The sequence below is a fragment of the Nicotiana attenuata genome, chromosome 2 (genome assembly GCF_001879085.1).
Source record: "Nicotiana attenuata strain UT chromosome 2, NIATTr2, whole genome shotgun sequence".
NCBI lineage: Eukaryota > Viridiplantae > Streptophyta > Magnoliopsida > Solanales > Solanaceae > Nicotiana > Nicotiana attenuata.
The window spans coordinates 53,520,197-53,539,009 of NC_031990.1; the positions used below are offsets into that span (position 1 = coordinate 53,520,197).

The 18,813-nt window shown below is 40.1% G+C and overlaps 1 protein-coding gene across 1 annotated transcript; it reads left to right on the plus strand.

Moving 5' to 3' along the window:
- On the plus strand, positions 12,428-18,219 carry LOC109222983 (transcriptional corepressor SEUSS-like). Its single transcript, XM_019387261.1, has 9 exons — positions 12,428-13,030; positions 13,127-13,246; positions 14,006-14,054; positions 14,726-14,940; positions 15,052-15,120; positions 15,611-15,705; positions 16,161-16,254; positions 17,069-17,138; positions 17,238-18,219. The coding sequence occupies exons 1-9, from the start codon at positions 12,443-12,445 to the stop codon at positions 18,041-18,043; spliced, it is 2,106 nt and encodes a 701-aa protein (XP_019242806.1). The 5' UTR covers positions 12,428-12,442; the 3' UTR covers positions 18,044-18,219.

Here is an 18,813-nt window from a genome sequence, read left to right on the forward strand (position 1 = left end):
TCAATAAATCTCGAGTTAAACGTGTGTTGATTGATCCAGGTAGCTCGGCCAACATCATCAGATCCGAGGGTCGTAGAGCAGTTGGGTTACAAGATCAAATAGTTCCAGCAGCCGGGGTATTGAACGGGTTTAACATGGCATGTGAAACCACTAAAGGGGAGATAACCCTACGTATGAACACCGCCGGGACCATTCAAGAAACAAAGTTCTATGTGATCGAAGGGGACATGAGATATAATGCTCTATTTGGAAGACCATGGGTTCACAACATAAGGGCAATACCTTCGACCTTGCACCGGGCTTAAAATTCCCTACTCCGGGAGGAATCAAGACGGTATACGGAGAACAATCGGCTGCAAAGGAGATGTTTGCAGTCGATGAAGTACTTCTGGTGCTCGCCATCACGACAATAAGGAACACATAGCCAATTAGAAAGGCCGAAGTCAAATAGCAACCACCGATGTCGGTCCCATTAGGACCGAAGGATCGGGGATCTGACGAGGAAGATGATTATGGAATTTCGAGATCCTTCATAGCTCCTGATGATATCGATGCCACCAAATCAATGGTCGAAGAGCTGAAGCAAGTCATATTGGCTGAACACCTACCGGATCAAAAGGTATACCTGGGCAGGGGGTTAACCCCCAAGCTTAGGAAATAGATGATTAATTTTCTTAAAACTAACATATCTTGTTTCACCTGGTCCAATCTTGATATGACAGGGATCCCGCCAGAGATAACCACTCACAAGTTGATTTTGGACCCAAAGCTCCACCCGGTTAAGCAGAAGAGTAAACCTCAGTTCGAGGTCAAGCACGCGTTTATCAAGGACGAGGTATCTAAAGTCCTTAAAATAGGGTCCATCCAGGAAGTTAAGTACCCAGACTGGCTAGCTAACGTAGTGGTAGTTCCTAAAAAGGAAATAAGCTAAGAATGTGTGTAAATTGCAATGACTTGAACAAGGCATGCCCTAAGGATTCTTTTCCTTCGCCTAACATCGATCGAATGGTCGACGCGACGGCCGGCACGAGATACTCAGCTTTTTTGATGCCTATTCCGGGTATAACCACATTTGGATGGACCTAGGCGGCCAAGAAAAGACTTCCTTTATCACTAAATTTAGCACCTACTGTTATAATGTAATGTCATTCGGATTAAAGAACGCCGGTGCCACCCATCAACGCCTAGTAAATCGGATGTTCGAAGAATAAATAGGAAATTCAATGGAGGTTTATATTACGACATATTAGTTAAATCCCTGCAAGTAGAGGACTATTTGAAACATTTGCAGGAAACCTTTGACATATTGAAAAAATAAAATATGAAGCTAAACCCGAAGAAGTGTGCATTCTGAATTGGAACGGGAAAGTTCCTCGGATTCATGGTGTCCAATCAGGGGATCAAGATTAACCCTAACAAGATCAAAGGCCATAGAAGACATCACCGTGGTGGACAGCGCCAAGGTCATTCAGAGGATGGCCGGACGTATCGCCGCCTTAGGCCGGTTCATATTGAGGTCCTCGGACAAAAGTCATCAGTTCTTCTCACTGTTGAAAGAGAAGAATAACTTTTCCTACACCCCGGAATGCCAACGAGCTTTGGAAGAACTCAAATGATACCTTTGGAGTCCGCCCTGCTCCACACTCTGAAGGTAGATGAGCAACTGTACATTTACTTTGCTGTGTTTGAGGTGGCGGTAAGTGGAGTTTTAGTCTGGGAAGAGGAAGGAACGCAATTTCCTATGTACTCTGTCAGTAGAACTCTAGGAGAGGCCGAAAAAAGGTATCCTCACCTGAAAAAAATTGGCGCTCGCTTAGCCAAGCGCCTCTAGGAAGTTAAAACTGTACTTTCAATGTCACCCTATATGTGTCGTAACCTCTTACCCACTGACGAACATGATACACAAGCCCAAGCTCTCGGGTTGATTGGCCAAATAGGCCGTCGAAATCAGTGAGTGCGATATCGAGTATCGATGCCGAACAGCCGTCAAATCAAAAAATTTGCCAGACTTCATGGTTGACTTTATGCCGGCCTTAATACCCGAAGTCGAAAGGGAATTACCATTAACCTTGAGGACTACCTCAGGAGTTTGGACCCTCTTTACGAACGGTGCTTCAAATGCAAAGGGGTCCGAGCTCGGCATCGTGGTGAAGCCACCTACAAGAAACATAGTCAGGCAGTCCGTTAGAACTGTAAAATTGACTAACAATGAGGCCGAGTATGAGGCCATAATTGTAGGTCTCGAATTGGCTAAAAGCCTTGGGGCCGAGGTAATTGAATCTAAATGCGATTCCCTCCTCGTCGTAAATCAAGTCAATGGAACGTTCGAAGTAAGAATGTGAAGGTATCTAGACAAGCTATAGGTAATGCTGGATCAATTCAAGACCCTACAGCACGTGCCCAGAGATCAGAACAACAAGGCTGATACTCTGGCTAACTTGGGGTCCTCAGTTGAAGACGATGAGTTCTGGTCAATGACAGTAGTACAACTCATGAAGTCGGTGATAGAAGAAGGTCACGCCAAAGTACATTCCACGAGTTGAACTTAGGATTAGAGGAAAAAGTACATAGATTACTTGAAGACAGGAAATTGCCCTCGGATCCTAAAGAATCGAGACCTCTGCGTACGGAGGGTGTCAGGTTTAGCTTGTCCGAAGGGACTTTATTCAGAAGAACATTCGACGGACTACTAGCCATATGCTTGGAGCCAGGAGATACCGAATATGTCTTGAGAGAAGTTCACGAAAGCACTTGCAGGAACCATTCAGGAGCAAAATCTTTGGTTCGAAAATTATCAGGGCCGGCTACTACTGGATCGACATGGAGAAGGACGCAAAGGAATTTGTACGAAGATGTGACGGTTGCTAGAGACATGCACCGATGATCCATCAACCAGGAGAGCTACTCCATTCGGTCTTGTCTCTATGACCATTCATGAAATAGTGAATGGACATTGTCGGTGCCTTGCCGTGAGTACCTAGTAAGGCTCAATTCATACTATTCATGACCGATTATTTTTCTAGATGGGTCAAAGCTTAAGCGTTCAGAAAGTTCGGGAAAAAGAAGTCATTGACTTCATATGGGACCACATAATATGCTAATTCGGATACCGCCCGAGATCATATGCGATAATGGGAACCATTTTCTTACCTCTTAAAACCCCGATCCTAAGAGCCCAAAAGCTACCCCTATCCGGGGACTATCGAGCCCAAGGGCTATCCCTACTCAGGGACTATTGTCCGAAAAAAAAGTTTGGATAAATCGTGCTACTAAATCCCGAGAGGACCAAACCTATTAGACGGTGCCCAAAAACAAAAGGCTATGTCCACCCAAAAAACGGCCGGAGACGTCCGAAGCTCGTAATCAAAAGTAAGGCCTTTATAAAAATTCAAAACCTGCTAAAAGGTTACCCTCAGCAAAAGCATCATCTAAAAACACTTAAGCATCTTGAAAAAAAACTTCCGATCACACCGAGTTTTCAAAGCCTCGAGCAAACGAAGTTGCATCAAAGTTAGGATCTGTTCGAACTTCTGAATAAACTGGCGCCCTATAACTACGTTGGATTATATGCTAAGGCATTAGGAACATTGCAAGAGCCAAAATTATTAAAAGATTCTAAAAGAGTAAAGACTCGGAATTGCCAAAATGGGAAAATTTTAAATATATTCCGGAATATACTTTCAAAGGCCTAACAAAAATGGCCTCAAAATAAACAAAAATGTACATAAAATACAAACCAAAAAGTACTAAGGCGTCTACGCCTAATCTTCACCAGGCCAGACTCGTTGCCAGAGCCGTCGACACCCTCCGAGCCCTCAGAATCCTTAGAGCCTTCGGCACCTTCAGGCTCGTAAAACTTCTTCACCTCGGCCTTGGATTTTTTGGCTTCCTCGATTTCGGCCGACAGGTCAAAACCTCGGGCGTGGATCTTCTTGAGGGTCTCTTTTCGGGATAGCCACTTTATATATTCAGCCTTTGCCTTCAGGCGGGCTTCGACTGCCTCCACATCGGCCTTGTATTGGGCCACCATTTCGTCGGCATCGATGGAGATTATATCCAGCTTGGACTTCACTGCCTCGTATTCTCTACCGAGGGCGTCCCGCTCTACAACAACCAAGCTCAGCTGTGCTCGGAGACCGACATTCAGCTGATACCACTTGTCATCTTTCTCCTTCGCCACTCGGAGTTGGACCTCCACCGATGCCAACTTCACCTTGGCAATTTCCTTCTCCGAAGCCAGCAGGTCCATTTTGGTTTTCCACCCATCGGCCATGGCTTGGACCTCGTTCATTTCTATTCGGAGTTGGTCGATCTGGCGACCTTCTATTGGACATGCGAGGTTTCGTCGTTAGTCGCCACGACTAGCTCCTTGTTTTTAACTTTAAAGACTTTTACCCTTTTGACCAGGTCGGCATGTTCCCGCCTCAGGGTCGATGCTTCCTTCTGATCCTTATCCAGCTCGGCTTGAAGGTCCTTGATGGCCCCGTCTTGTTTTTCACTAAGGAACTTGTACATATCCTTCTTTCGAGCTTGCTCCTTAAACTCAAACTCGAGTTGGTTGATCTCGGAGACTAGAGGAAGCTCTCGTAGTGGAGTACCGTGGCATGCAAAACAACAAAAATAGTGAGAGATATCAAAACCTTAGTAAAATTCAAAAGGGACTATTGATTCCTTACCCGGTTCAGCGCTTGCTGTGTCTTATTGAAGAGACATGGTGGACCCACCTCATTCATCTTTGCTTGGTCCTCCTTGGTCACCAGGCATCGGAGGTAGCTGGCTACGCCCATGGGAGCGTATAGAACCCAAGCATCCTCCGGGACAGTAAGAATAACCGCTCTCTTGCAACTAGGATCCACGCTCGGAGCGGGAAACTGATTAACCAATTTTGGGCTCGAACTCGGCCCGCCAGCTTCTGAAGATACGTCCTTCTTCGGGACTTCCAGGTCGCCCAGCCCCGGAAAAATCTTCCAAAGTGGATGAATCCACGGCATCGAAGAACAAATGAAGAGGGTCGTTTTCTCCGTGAACTCCTTCACTTGACTGCTCTTTTCCTGCTTGGGCCTCCTCAAACATGGACTCGGTGTAAGAGGGCGTCTCCATGATGTTTATTACTGATGGTAGGATATAATTTCATATTTTAGTCGACTATTACATTTCAATTTACTGCACTTTAGTTGAGTTTGAGCTTTAATCGCTAGTGTTTTGTACTAATGGCGCATTTTATGCCTTGTAGGAGTTATTCCGAGCTATGTAGATGTAATGGAATGAATTCAAGTGATTTGGAGCTTTGAAGTCTGAGTAAAAGCCCAAGAAATTAAGCCGGGATCGTGTTCGGGGATCAACGGATGTTAGTGCAACGAAACGAAGAATCGAGCAGGCATATTGCGCACTGTCTAGTAAAATACACATAACATTTCGTTCAGAACTCTATTTGGGCTCCAAAATATATTGTTGGAAATCTAATTCAAAGGGCTACAACTTTCATGTTTTACGTGGTTTCAAATTCCCAACAGAACGGGGTGAAAATAGCAAGGAAAGTGCGCGGCCGCGCACTGACCTCACATATGGGTAGAAAGTGAAAAAAGTGCGCGGCCAAGTGCGTGGGGTACCTTTCCAGGTGCGCAGCCGCGCACGTCCTGTACGGGAAAAGTGTCCTTTTTTGCATAGGAGAAGGTGTCATTGTTTGGGCCCGACCCTAATTAGTATATATACATGGAAAAATGGTATTTTGAGGACATTTTGCATAATTTAGATCTAAGGAAGCTACGGAGAAGAGGGAGAAGCAAGAGTACAAGGATTTCACCATTCATCCTTACTCAAAACAAGGGTTTGGATGCTTTATGTTTTCCTTTGACTTAAACTTAATTGTGATGAATTTCTCCATATCCATGGAGTAATTATTCTTTAGGGTTTGATGGATTTGGTGTATTGATACTTGTTTGTGGATAATTAACTCTAGTTTTTATGTATTGAATCGTTTTGGATGTTTTAATCGTTGCTTCTATATTCATTAGTTCATGCAATCGAGAGAGGCATAACTTGTGATATTGTTACTTTATATTTTGTTGGTTGAAGTCTTTAATTCTTCTTAGTAATCGAAAGAGGCTAGTTGAATTGTTGATTGAACCTAGTTAAGAGAATAATCGAGAGAGGTTCTCCTAAAGACCAATCCACTACGAATTCTCGCATATCTTCACATGCTTAAAATTGGTTTATCTTGTGAGGTTGAGACTTAATCGAGAGAGGAGTTTCTACTAAACAATTGAACTAATAACCAAGTGAATTCGAGAGACTTACTTGAACATTAGAAGTGAATTATCTAGAGTTAAATCCCAAACATTTGTCTTACACTTATCCTATCAACCCTATTTTCTCCCAATTGATATCTTCCTTTGCCTACTAGTTGCGTTGTTTGTCATTAGTCAATAGTGTTGACTCTTTCTTAATTTTAGTTTTAAATCACATAGTTCTTAATTGTTAATCATCTTGAATAGCAATCTATCTACAAACTATGATAATAACTGTTTAACTCTAATCCCTGTGGATACGATATTATAATTTACTGTGCTCGACTAGCGAGTATATTTAAGTGTGTATTTCAAGCTCGTTAATTACACCGGTCGCTTTCTTCGGAGCATAACCAGCTTCTCGAGGGGTCTTAACCCCGTTTCCATCTCGGTCTCTCGAGTCGGACGAAGGTCGGCCTCACGGCTCTCCCCCTTGGCTGCCGCCTGCACCTCGACAAGTGTCGATCCGTGGGCAACAAAAATGTCATATTCTTCAGACTCATCCCTGAGCCAGAGAAGTGAGTAAGAATCCGGCACCCAGGAGTTGGTGCTATTCTTGGGCTTACGAGCCCGAAAAGCCGCCCTCTTCTTTGGCTTCACCTCGGGGCCCGGGGAGCCCGGAGAATTTCTTTTCCTCTTCTTCTCCCCTGCGGCAGCCCCGGGCTGTCCGATAATGGAGGGATTAACGGATAAGGACGCATCCTCATCCCCTTTCAGCGGCCTAAGTTCGGTGGTCTTAGGCAAACCTGCGAGGGAAAGAGAAAGGGTCAGCATTGTGTAAGTTCAAGGCGTAATAGTAACTATTCTAAGATGAGCCTTACCATGAGAATGGGCCTCCCATCGGGCCTACAAAAGCTTGCTCCATGAGCGCTCAAAATACGACATCTGCTTGCAGATGCCTCTGATCCACTCCTTGAGCCGAGGGACCGCATTTGGAACCCGAGCAACAACTACATGATCACAAATACTGATGGTGAGAGAGGGAACAAAAAAGACTCGACACTTAAGGAAAGCTTACACTTACGAGATGCATTCCACTTCTCGGGGAGTGATAGAAACTGGGGAGGGATCAAATCTTCAGTCTTCACTCGAACGAAGCGCCCCTGCCAGCCTCGATCTCGATCCTCGTCAATACTCGAAGGGGGCCTTGCTGGCCCGGCGAGTGAGATTGATTAGTCCCCCTCGGAAAATTCGGGGACTGTATAAATGGAGTAGGTGGTCGAGGGTGAATCGACGGGACTCGGTGTTATTCACGAAGTAATGGAGGAGGATCACGATCCACCAAAGAGACGTGTGGATCTGCCCTAGCCACACCTCGTATCTCTTGCAAAAGTTCAAAACGACCGGGTCTATCGGGCCCAGTGTGAAAGGATAAGTGTAAACACTTAAATACCCCTCCACATGACTAGTGATATCGTCCTCAGGCCCGGGGACTACCACGTCCTTACCTCTCCAGATAAAGTCCTCTCGGACAATGGGAATGGTATTTTCGGTGACAGAGCATATATATCTCGATGCCCCTTCACCTCGGTCTTGTTTGGATGAGGCCTTCTCAACCTTGAAGTCGTCTGTGATTGAACATCCCCTGAGAATAAAGCTTTTCATGGGGGCTCTAGCGCCGATTCGGTGGCAGCCACTTGGGAGCAGCCACCTCGGGAGCAGCTGTCTCGAGAACAACTACTCCAGGAACAGCCGCCTCGGTACCTGTGGCTGGGTGGGAAGATGAAGAGGCAATCCATTGAGGAACTAATTTGGAATTTTTGGCCATTACTATCTGAGAAAGTTTGAATATTTTAAGAAAAAGTATGAAGATTTGAAGGAATAAGTTTGAAGGCTGAAGAAAAAGGTATGAAGATTTGAAGGTAGGATGAAGATCTGGGTAAGAACCTAAGAACAATTATGATGATTTGAAGATCAAAGATGAACATATGAAGAAAGAAGTTGGTAACAGATAGAAAATTCGAAGGTGGAAGCTTGGATTGGAAAGTGGAAAAAGAGCAAACGATAAAAGCTTTTATAGGGGAAGTACGCGTTGTTTCGCATTTGGAGGCGACTAGCCGATGGTTGACACGTGTCCGAAGTCAGAACGACACGACTGATGGGATGTTTTGGCTTCTTCATTTTCTCGGTTGTAACGTACGAATGAAGGAACTGGGGAACATCTATCATTTCCCATCGTTTCGGCAAACCAACTCTATGAGAAACGAGGGGACTATCTATATACGGGTAAAATCGGGGTTAACCTACACCCCGATTTTTCGGTGGGTCAAACGAAGAAAAGGCATTATTATATGGGGTCGTGATCAAAGCCGGAACGTCTTGTACTAAGTTCCGAACGAAGTGGTCGCCACCGAGCTTGATAAGACAATACTTCTCCGATCCCGGAACGAGCTCTGAGACCTCGGAAAGCACGGCGATGGTTACACCACTAACAGAGGGCCGTGATATCCGCATCTAACCGGATATCACTGCACACATCTCGCCCGACATTGGCAGCGAATGTGTAATTGGCTAGAAAGGAGGATTTTCACCTTTTTTTAGAATTGTATTAGGGATGAACTCTCCTACTATATAAATGGGGTAGTTGTTATTCAATAAACATACTGTAACACGCATATCAAAGCACTACAAACTTGTTTCTCTACTTTCTAGTTATTGAGAATTTCTTATTTTAATCACAACTGCTCTTCATACACACTTGGCTCCTAACCGAAGGTCCGGTCGAGGGTAGAACTATTGTTAAGCTCAAATCCAAGCCAGGACTGGTTTGGTTAGTTATTTATCTTTGATTCATTTGTCTAACATTCTTGATTACTTGTGTTGAATCGATCCACATATCCTTAAAATCCCGTACAAATTTAATTGTTATCCATTTTAAAGGTAAACAATTTTATAAGAGAAATAAGAGCTACAAATAGTAGCATTTGAATACATACAAAATCTATCAATTTAAAATCAGTTTCATTATTCAAAGAAGAAAAATCAAAATTATGAGGAGGCAAGTGTAATATCTCAAAATACAAGAAAATTAAGTGTTACAAAGACAAATCTAGAGGAAGGTTTCTAAAAGTATCTCTGAAATACAAATATAATAACTATATAACTTCGAGTGAAAGATATTAAATACTTCGAATGAGAAGTTTATATAATCTTGTATTGTACTTGGATATTGTATTTGACTATATATTAATTAGGTATATCTGGTAGAGAAGTTAATAAAAATATTTGACTATATGTATAATTTTATGTTTGACTACTGTACATTTCACGTCGAAGTTAAAATCAAATACGAGATAATTTGTTAACATCAATAGTCACCATAAAGTATAATAGAGCGTATTTATAAAAATATTGTATAGTAGAAGACTAAATTTGAACATTTTCTCATATTGATAATTTGAATTAAAGTCATTAAATACATCTATATCTAGAGTTGTGAATTATGATAATAAATCCACCACAGTTTATAAATGCTAACAGAAAGCAGTAAAACAAACTTTTCACTAATTCGGCATTACTCTCTAAAAGTCAAAATTATGAGTGTGAAACGTAACGCTCAAATGGATGATCCACTTAGTCCACGTTGCAAAATACTACGTACAAAAAGAGAACAACACACAGCAAACTTCTTTATAAAGCATTTCACCGCTCATTTTTCTTTATTCCTAGTAATGATCGAAGGAAGAAGAAGTTGTTACATGCAAAGCCAATAGAGAGTTTTATTTAATTTCTTGGTAAAGTTCTCTTTCTGTTTATTTTGAAATGTTCGTCAGATTTTTTTTTTTTTTGTTTATGCTTTGTTTAAGTTTAATGCATGATTTTGCTGCTTCTTGACATTTTTGCAGCAGTTGAGGTGGTGATTTCTGTGTTTATACACATTCATTTTCCTTTTAAAAATTTGATTAAATCTGGTTGAAATTCTTTTATGTTTTATTTAATACTGGCTTGTTTAAAAGAGGAAGGTCGCGATAAGGCTGGCAGCCAGCGTAAAACTAGCCAATTTATATCATAGCCGACCCTAACTTAAGTTTGGGATTGAGATGTAGTAGTAATTAGTTCTTAATATAGCTCATTCAGTCAAAAAAAAATCAGTTCCTGTTTTGTTTTAGTCAGATGAATGATTTTGGTGTTACTTGAATTCTGCAGCATTTGAAGGTGGTGAACTCTGCATTTATAGGTACATTCTTTTCATTTCAAATTTTCTAATTAATCTTTGTGATGAATCTGGAGCTATTTTGGAACTTAGCACTTGTTCGTTTTTCCTTTTTTTTTTTCTTTTTAATGTTAATGGTATAGAGAATTGAAAATGAGAGTTTATTCCATGTTATCCTTGTTAAATCTATATTAGTCAAGTCGCTGATTAGCGTACCATGACATCTTGTTTGGAGCAGTGGCGGATCCAGAATTTTAAAGTTATGGGTGCTCGCCGATAAAAACTTCAAAAGAAGAGGAAAAATAAATTTACTTGTGGGTGCTCGCTCAATATTTATCTAAATATTTGTACAGTTGCCTATATAAATTTATTAATATGTTCAAAGTTAATGGGTGCTTAAGCACCCACAACTCCCTATGTGCATCCGCCACTGGTTTGGAGGAAGGAGGTATGGGGTTTTGAATGCAACTTTTTGGTAGGAAGGCGCGAGTCTGAATTAGTCGGCCCAGTGGGCTTCAGATGCCCTAAAGCAAAAAAGGAAAAAAAAAAGATTTGCACATTGTCATTTTATTCCTTTCTTTGTATTTTGGTTTTTATTTTTACCTTGTTTTAACAATCTAGTGATAGTTAGTGAACTACTGCACCGGCGAAAATGACTCACCTAGCATTTATGTGATTAACCGTGTTTGAAGATTAACGGGGCTACATCTAGTTCGATTCAATGTAAGTTTGATTTTTTGTTTGGTAAAACATTGAGAGTTAATTATGATTATGATGAATGGCAAAATACATGCCTATATTTAATATAGGCATGTAGTTGTCACTTGAACAAACTTAATCAAGAATTAATTCTAGATTTTGGGTCATTATAGATCGACATTCATCCTTAAAAATAGACTTTGAAATTTTGGCAAAGTAGGATTACCGAACTGGATTAAGTTTGTTCGCTCTAAATCCAAGTGTAGATTTCCCAAATTTGGCATGTAAGCTAAGCGTAAGGTGTTTATATCAACATTGATTTCTAATTTCATGGCGTTGATGCCTAAACTTCGTTTGATAGTGGTGAATAATCTTATAAAATTTAATGGAATTAATCAAATTTTGCTAACTCGCTAACTTTTTGATGATACCATCTAAATTCTATAGTTTGATATTCATACATTTCAGACCACCAACTTCTTTCTGTTGTACTTTAGATGCTTTCCATATTTGACCGATAATTTGCTAGATAAATGACTTTGTTATTTAAACTTGAGCCTTGATTATATTTATTAATGTTATTTCAGATGAGTAGATCATTAGTTCATTGAAAAAGGTTTTGGTGTTAATGCTAGTGCATTGCTTAATTCATTAGACTTACATGAAAAATAATTTTTATGACAATTCGCATTCATTTGAAGAAGATTGAGGGGAGAGTTTAACTAAGATACATTCTCTCAAAAAGGAGAGTGGAAAAATCTGCTAGGTCAAGATTTGTGAATAAGTCACTGAAGCGTTAAAAACTTTTAGGTGGAAGAGTAGAATAAATTGTTTCATGTTTATGAAGCAAGAGTTTAGCTGAATACTAAAATCAATGAGTTTACATGTTAAATTCGGGTTTGGGCTAAGCCAACTTAAAGATACATATAACATGACATGATATTCTCTGCCTTGGGCCAGGCTCGCAGGGTTTTTCCCAAAAGGCCTCACGCCACCTTATAAGTAGCTTCTTTTTCTTATTAACGTCTAGTGTGGGACTTTGTTCCGCACACCTAGAGTAAGCTTTATTTGCTTTAGGACACTATCTTATGCAAAAAATGTACATCATTTCATCAACTAGAAGTTCTCATAGCAATCCAACAAGTTACACTCTACTCACCTGAACTTTAAAATAGAGGTGAGAAGTTGCTTGTCGGTCGATTCATCTAATCATACCATTTATGCTTAAATTATTATTCTGAAATGATTGACTAAATGATGTTTGTCTGATTCATGAAGTTTGTGGTAATTGGAAGGAGTCAAAATGAGCTCTGATAACATCAAACTTGCTCCTTCCACCCCGTTGTTGGACGAGCAGAAACTGGTAGCTCGGCAGCAGCATGAGCCAAAGTCACGGCGCAGATCGCAGAAATTCCAACAGATTCAGGACAGCTCAATGAGTGCAAAACAATTTCATGAAGAGAATCCAAAACTATTGGAGGACTTGGATAAGGAGACGAGCAAGTCCCGTCCAAGTACGAGTGTGCTTCAGTCAGCAGAGCAACAAAAAACTACGGTCATAATAAAACGTGAATGTTCAGTTCCACCGATGATTCCAGAACATTCTTTGAGGAAGGACAAACAGCCGCTCATTGAAGACTCATTTCCGCCTACTTTTTCTCAATTGAACTTAGCATCTCCGCCTCCAAATGCATTCGAGATGAACCTACTATCTCCGCCGATTATTTCTCAGGTGAATTTGATGTGGATGTTACAGCAGCAAATGCAACTTGTGCGGACAGCTCATGAGAAACGTTCAGAAATTGTGGCTGATGGAAGATCAGTATATAAGCCAGGAATGTGTGTTCAACGTTTGAAACAATACATGTACCTTCAGAAGCAAAGACCAAGAGTAAGATATTCCAAGTAAAAGAAACATGACTTCTTTTTATATAGGATGTTGTTTTGCTAATTCATATATAGAATCTTATGGTACCTGAAAATGCAGGACAATGATATCGGGTTTTGGAGGAATTTAGTTGCAGAATTCTTTGCTCCCAATGCCAAGATAAGAACATGCTTTTCATTGAATAAAAATAGGCAACGGATAAGTTGTCTTTTCCCTCAGGTTTGTAGCCTAATCTTCTAGTCAATTTTTTGGGGCCTGGATTCAGACTAGTGGTAAACACTGTGGTTCCATCATTATCAAGCTTTCTCCCATAGGAGTATTTTGTCTTTGTGAAAAATCCTTGCCTAATCCAGATTCGCGCCCTATGTGCCTATTTAGGAAGGAAGCGCTTCTTACCAGGAAATGCTTTCATTCCCAAGGCTCGAACCCGAGACCTCTGGTTAAGGCCCTAAGGGTGGAGGGATCCCATCCATCCCAACACACCCTTGGTGGTAATCCTCACATTTACCACTAAAATCCTTGTCAAATATGTCGGTTTCTTTACACTAAGGTTGTTTCTGTTTTCATTTCTTCAAGATTTCTTTACCCTAAGTTGGCTTCTATTTCCACTTCTTCAAGATGGAAGAAATAATCTTGCCAACATTTTTTCTATTAAGTATGTTTTTTAGTGTGAAGGAATTTGAACATTTTCAGTTTAATGTATTTGACATTTAATTTTTTTCATTCGTTTGAAAATTTTCGTCTTCTTTAAGGAAAAAAGATTCAATCATCTTGTAATCTAGAATTGTTCAAATTGTCTTTCCAAAACCAAAAATGACTAAAGAGTTCTTACACTGAAATTTGTGATCTCAAGATTTGACATCATTTTCTATACATTTTATTATGCATTTAAGTATCTGCGTATCTGAAAGATATCTAGCACGAATATCCTCTTCGCAATGCTGGGTTTCCTTTTAGATTTAATTAGATTAACTGCAGGAGGCATGGTACTGTGAGATCTGCGAAGTGAGGCCTACTGCTGGTTTTGGTATGTACTCTGATCCTTTTTATCAAATTGGTGACGGTTGGATAATTTTGAGTCCTATAAGTTGTTAGCTAACATAGGCTCCTTTTGGTTTCTTGCTATGGTAGATCTGTATTTATTTTTAATAAATATTTAAGGTGGCAGCAGAAGGGGAGCCTTGGAACAACAGTAAAGTTGTCTCCGTATGACCTATAGGTCACGGGTTCGAGACGTGGAAGCAACCACTAATGCTTGTATTAGAGTAGGCTAGGTGTCTATACCACACCCTTCGGGATGCGGACCTTCCCCGGACCCTGCATGAACACGGGATGCCTTGTGCGTCGGACTGCCTTATTTAACGTGGCAGCATTAGTTATGGAATTTTTTGACTCGGGGGTTTATATCATAGTATTAAATAGTGAGAACTGTCAGAAAGTAGATGGAAAATGCTATATATACAAGGCACAGGCAGACATAGCCTTTCGGTTGTGGGTTCAGCCGAACCCTGCAAGTTTGGTTTGTCTTAAGAAATCCAATGAATTATATACAAATTATTAATTTACAACTCACTAGCTTAAAAGGACTAGAATTCCGAACTCACAAGCTTCAAATCCTGGCTCCGGCAGGTCAAAATGATTACATTGAAAATCTGCTGCTCACTGTCTGAAATACTGATTTATCTTTGTGGATTTTAGAGCTCAGCGCAGAAGTTCTACCTAGGGTATGCAAAATTAAGTATGATACCGGTATGCTGGACGAGCTTCTTTATGTGGATATACCTGAAGAGTATTACACACCATCTGGTCACATTGTTTTGAACTACACAAAAGTAACAGAAGAAAGTGTATATGAGGCAGCACGAGTGGTCCGTGAAGGCCGGCTCAAGATTGTGCTTTCTTCAGATCTAAAGGTTAAGCGTTTATAAGATATAGTCCTTTGTTTCTCTTTTATAAAGTATTTGAACTTGTACCAAAAGATTGATGAAATAAAAAACATCCTTTCTTCTGTTTTACTGTGATAGATTTGTATCTGGGAATTCTGCTGTTCTTCTCACGAGGTGCTTATCGATCGAAGATCAGTAAATCCCCAGGTATATAACATTACACCAGCTTTTCCTTTCTAACCTTCAACTTCTTGCAACTCATCACCTCTAAGTTGATGGTTGACTGATGGTTATAAGGAAGATTCTTTAAAGGGCTTTTTTCGTTTTTGGCCCGTCGGCCAAAATTAATTACAGGCGCCAGCAACATATATTACATGTACATTTGTGTATATTATGTATATTTACACTGTAGCAACTGATTATGTATATTACATGTATATTTATACTTAATATACAAAACATATACATTTACCGGCTATTATTTTGGAGGGCTGCCCAATAAGGTAATTATCCCTTTATTTTTAAATATCTTATTGAAATAATTTGATTTTAACTAGTCTTAAATACTTGAATGCTTGAACTTTTGATATATATGGTATTAGATGATCATTGTCGTTGTTGTTCTTATTAAGGTTGCTTTTTTGTGAGTTTGAAAAGAGCAAACTTCATTGAAAATTGTAAAACGTCATTTATCCAGGTTCATCAACTCAGGGAAGCAATCCAGAAATACCAAGCTTTTGTTAAGAGTTGCTCGGGGATTGCTTCAGAAGAATTTAAAAGAAACTCCAACAAGTAAGTTGTCTGTCCAACTGTTTCATGTTCACATTCAATACTGTAGTTCATCGAAATAGGTGATAAACCCCACATATCTTTTCTTTTATACTTGACTTTGATGACATTATTCGTACAACAGTAAAAAGGATAGTCCGGTTCACTAAGTTCTCGCTATGTGCGGGGTCCGGGGAAGGGCCGGACACAAGGGTCTACTGTACGCAGTCTTACCCTATATTTCTGCAAGAGGCTGTTTCCACGACTCGAACCTGTGACCTCCTGGTCACATGGCAACAACTTTACCAGTTACGCCAAGACTTCTGTTCAAATAGTCCTGTATAATATTTGAAATTTTCACTTTAGATTTCATATTTGTGGTGCTCGTTATATGCATTTAGGTTATTCTTCACACTTTAGTGAAACCATACTGTTCTACTTTTGACCCTTTGTGAACTGTATCTGTCGGACGGCTGCAGGTTTACTTCATCAATAAGACAATTAGCAAGAGTTTTGGACAAGTCTTTGATCAATGATCTTGGTTATACCAAGCGCTATGTCCGATGCCTCCAGGTATTAGGCATTTATGTGGTCTAATTATCCTGTCTTTGGATTATGTGCATATCAGAATGCTGTGTGGAATTGAAATTTTAGATAAAAAATGGCGACGATGATTTATATTAAAATTCTCAATAGAAAGAGTTGTTTATTCTGATTCAATATAAAAGCATGCACGATAGTTTCATCTCTGCTGTCATTTCAATTACTTGAAATTGCAGACGCAAAATGTAACAATTTTTTAACAAGATGCTTAAGGGAATTCTATTGCTTTAAACTACAGACATTCAATAGAAAAAAATCTCTACTGTAATCCAATAGTTGTATTAACATGTAAACTTACATTACGACACCAACTTCTAGAATGAACTTTAAGAAAGGGCAGCCCGGTGCACAAAGCATCCTGCGTTCATGCTGGATCTGGGGAAGGGCCGGACCTCAAGGGGGCGTGATGTAGGCAGCTTACCCTGATGCAAGCATCAGGGGCTGATTCCACGACTTAAACCTGTGACCTATAGGTCAAACGGAGACAACTTGACCGTTGCTCTAAGACTGCCTTTCAATGAACTTTAAGAAAGGGAAAACGAAAAAGATCTCAAGATTCTATTGACACGAGAAGAAACCACAAGTGAGAAGTGGAAAGGTCTCAGTAAATTAGAGGAGCGGCTTCTTTAACCTTTTGCCTGGGCTACTGTTTGTGTTTGTCTTTGACATGCTTGAGGGACTTCATTCTCTTGTGAATGTTTGTTATCAATAGGTTAGACATCCTAATATGTGAACTACTTGACTGTGTCGAATTACATATTTATTCTTTTTTGATGAGTTGTAGACAGCAGAAATGGTCAACGGCATGAAAGATCTAATGGACTACAGCAAGAAATACGGGATCGGACCTGCAGGTAATGAAATAACTTAACTTTATTGTGCCCTAGGCATTCTTTGCTTAACAAACTCATTTGTCGAGAGATGATTGCGAATAACTTTTTTATAATTTTCAGAAGCCATGGCCAGGTTGTATCGTCAATCTCTTGCATCAAGTGTGACACATAATAATTCAGGTGTAAAAGAAGAACCTCAACAACATGCAGAGCAAGTGCAGTCATACTTGTATGACGACGCAAAAGATGAGGATTCTTCTGTAATAAGTTATACTCCTTTGTCATCTAATGAAGAAACAGAAAGTTCGAGTTTATCCCATCATGCTGCATCACCAACTGCCTCTACTGCTTCGTCCAAAAGGCTGGTTCACTTAGTAGACATTGTCGAATCTAAAAGAAAGAAACAAATGACAAACTCAGGGGAGACTTCTCTTCTGCTTGCTTCGACCGAGCCTGTGATGAATCAGCCAATCTCCACAACTCCTCCTTTTTCTTCCATTAGGTCATTTCTAGTTCAACCATCTTCTGCTGAGAGAGTCGTCAACTCTAATGCTACGTCAGTTGAACCTATTGAATATCTGAGCTCCAAGGTAAAGGTTAAAGAAGATGTTGTCACTTCTCAAAACATAGCTGCTGCTGAAGATGCGATTGATGCTAATGTTCAGAAACAGAAGGAGAAGAAAAATGACGATAGTGGTAACTACTGCTATGGCTTTGGAACTGATGACAAAAGCGGTTACATGGAACAGTTAGAATCAGACAACTTGAATGGGGTAAGTCTTTTCTCTGGCATTCACATTGGATCTCCCTTGAATGGCACGTTAATGGTGAATGATACTGATCATAGCAACAACCAGCAATTCAATGACAAATTGCTTTACTGGAATGGAGAAATGGACCCTATCGATGATATTCAGTTCGACTGAAATATTCTTTCAAGATAACATGATTTCATGGTGTTTTTCTGATCAGTAGCAGTTGCATGTTTAGATACTTTAATCAAGCAAGTTTCCTTTTTTCCTATAAATTTTACTGGTTTTGTATTAAAAGGAGATCTTTCTTCTTCCCTTGTTTTTATACTATAACTGCTTGTGCTTGAAACAGACAGAGCAAATAGGAACTTCTTTTACCAAGCACTAGTTTCATCTGTTCTTTTAATATATATATGTGTGTGTGTGATGTCATGGTTATCTTTGTTTTAGACTTGGTTGCTAAGAAGTTGGTTTTTATATAGTGCTATTTACAACATATAATGGTTTGGCAACTATTACTAGTATTTTTAATAAAAAAAAGATGAAGCAGCAAGGAGGTTGAAAGTATGATTGAAAATTTTCATTAATCCTAGCTTTAAATAGCAAAGAGGTTGAAAGTACGGAAAAGGCACAAATATATCCTTGTACTATTGGAAAAGGTTTAAATATTCCCTTTGTTATACTTTGGGTCCAAATATATCCCTGCCGTAATATATTGGTTCAAATATATCCCTCTTCCGTTAAATTTGTCCAATGTGGACATTTAATCCTACGCACGCTGACATTTGATGAGGTGGGTGCCACATGGATTGCCACCTCAGCGCCTCTAACCCATTTTACCCCTCCCTTCTATTTTCTTTCCACCAGTAAAATTTTCTTTCCCTCCGCCACTATTGCCATCTTTACCGCTACCATGATAAATGTATTTCAAATTTTATATGGAC

What these genes read in the sequence shown, in the direction of transcription:
- LOC109222983 (XM_019387261.1), top strand. Translation starts at nt 12,443, where the DNA reads ATGAGCTCTGATAACATCAAACTTGCTCCTTCCACCCCGTTGTTGGAC. An exon ending in GAGGCCTACTGCTGGTTTTG is followed by an intron (nt 14,055 to 14,725) that starts GTATGTACTCTG and finishes TGTGGATTTTAG; the next exon opens with AGCTCAGCGCAGAAGTTCTA. An exon ending in ATACGGGATCGGACCTGCAG is followed by an intron (nt 17,139 to 17,237) that starts GTAATGAAATAA and finishes TATAATTTTCAG; the next exon opens with AAGCCATGGCCAGGTTGTAT.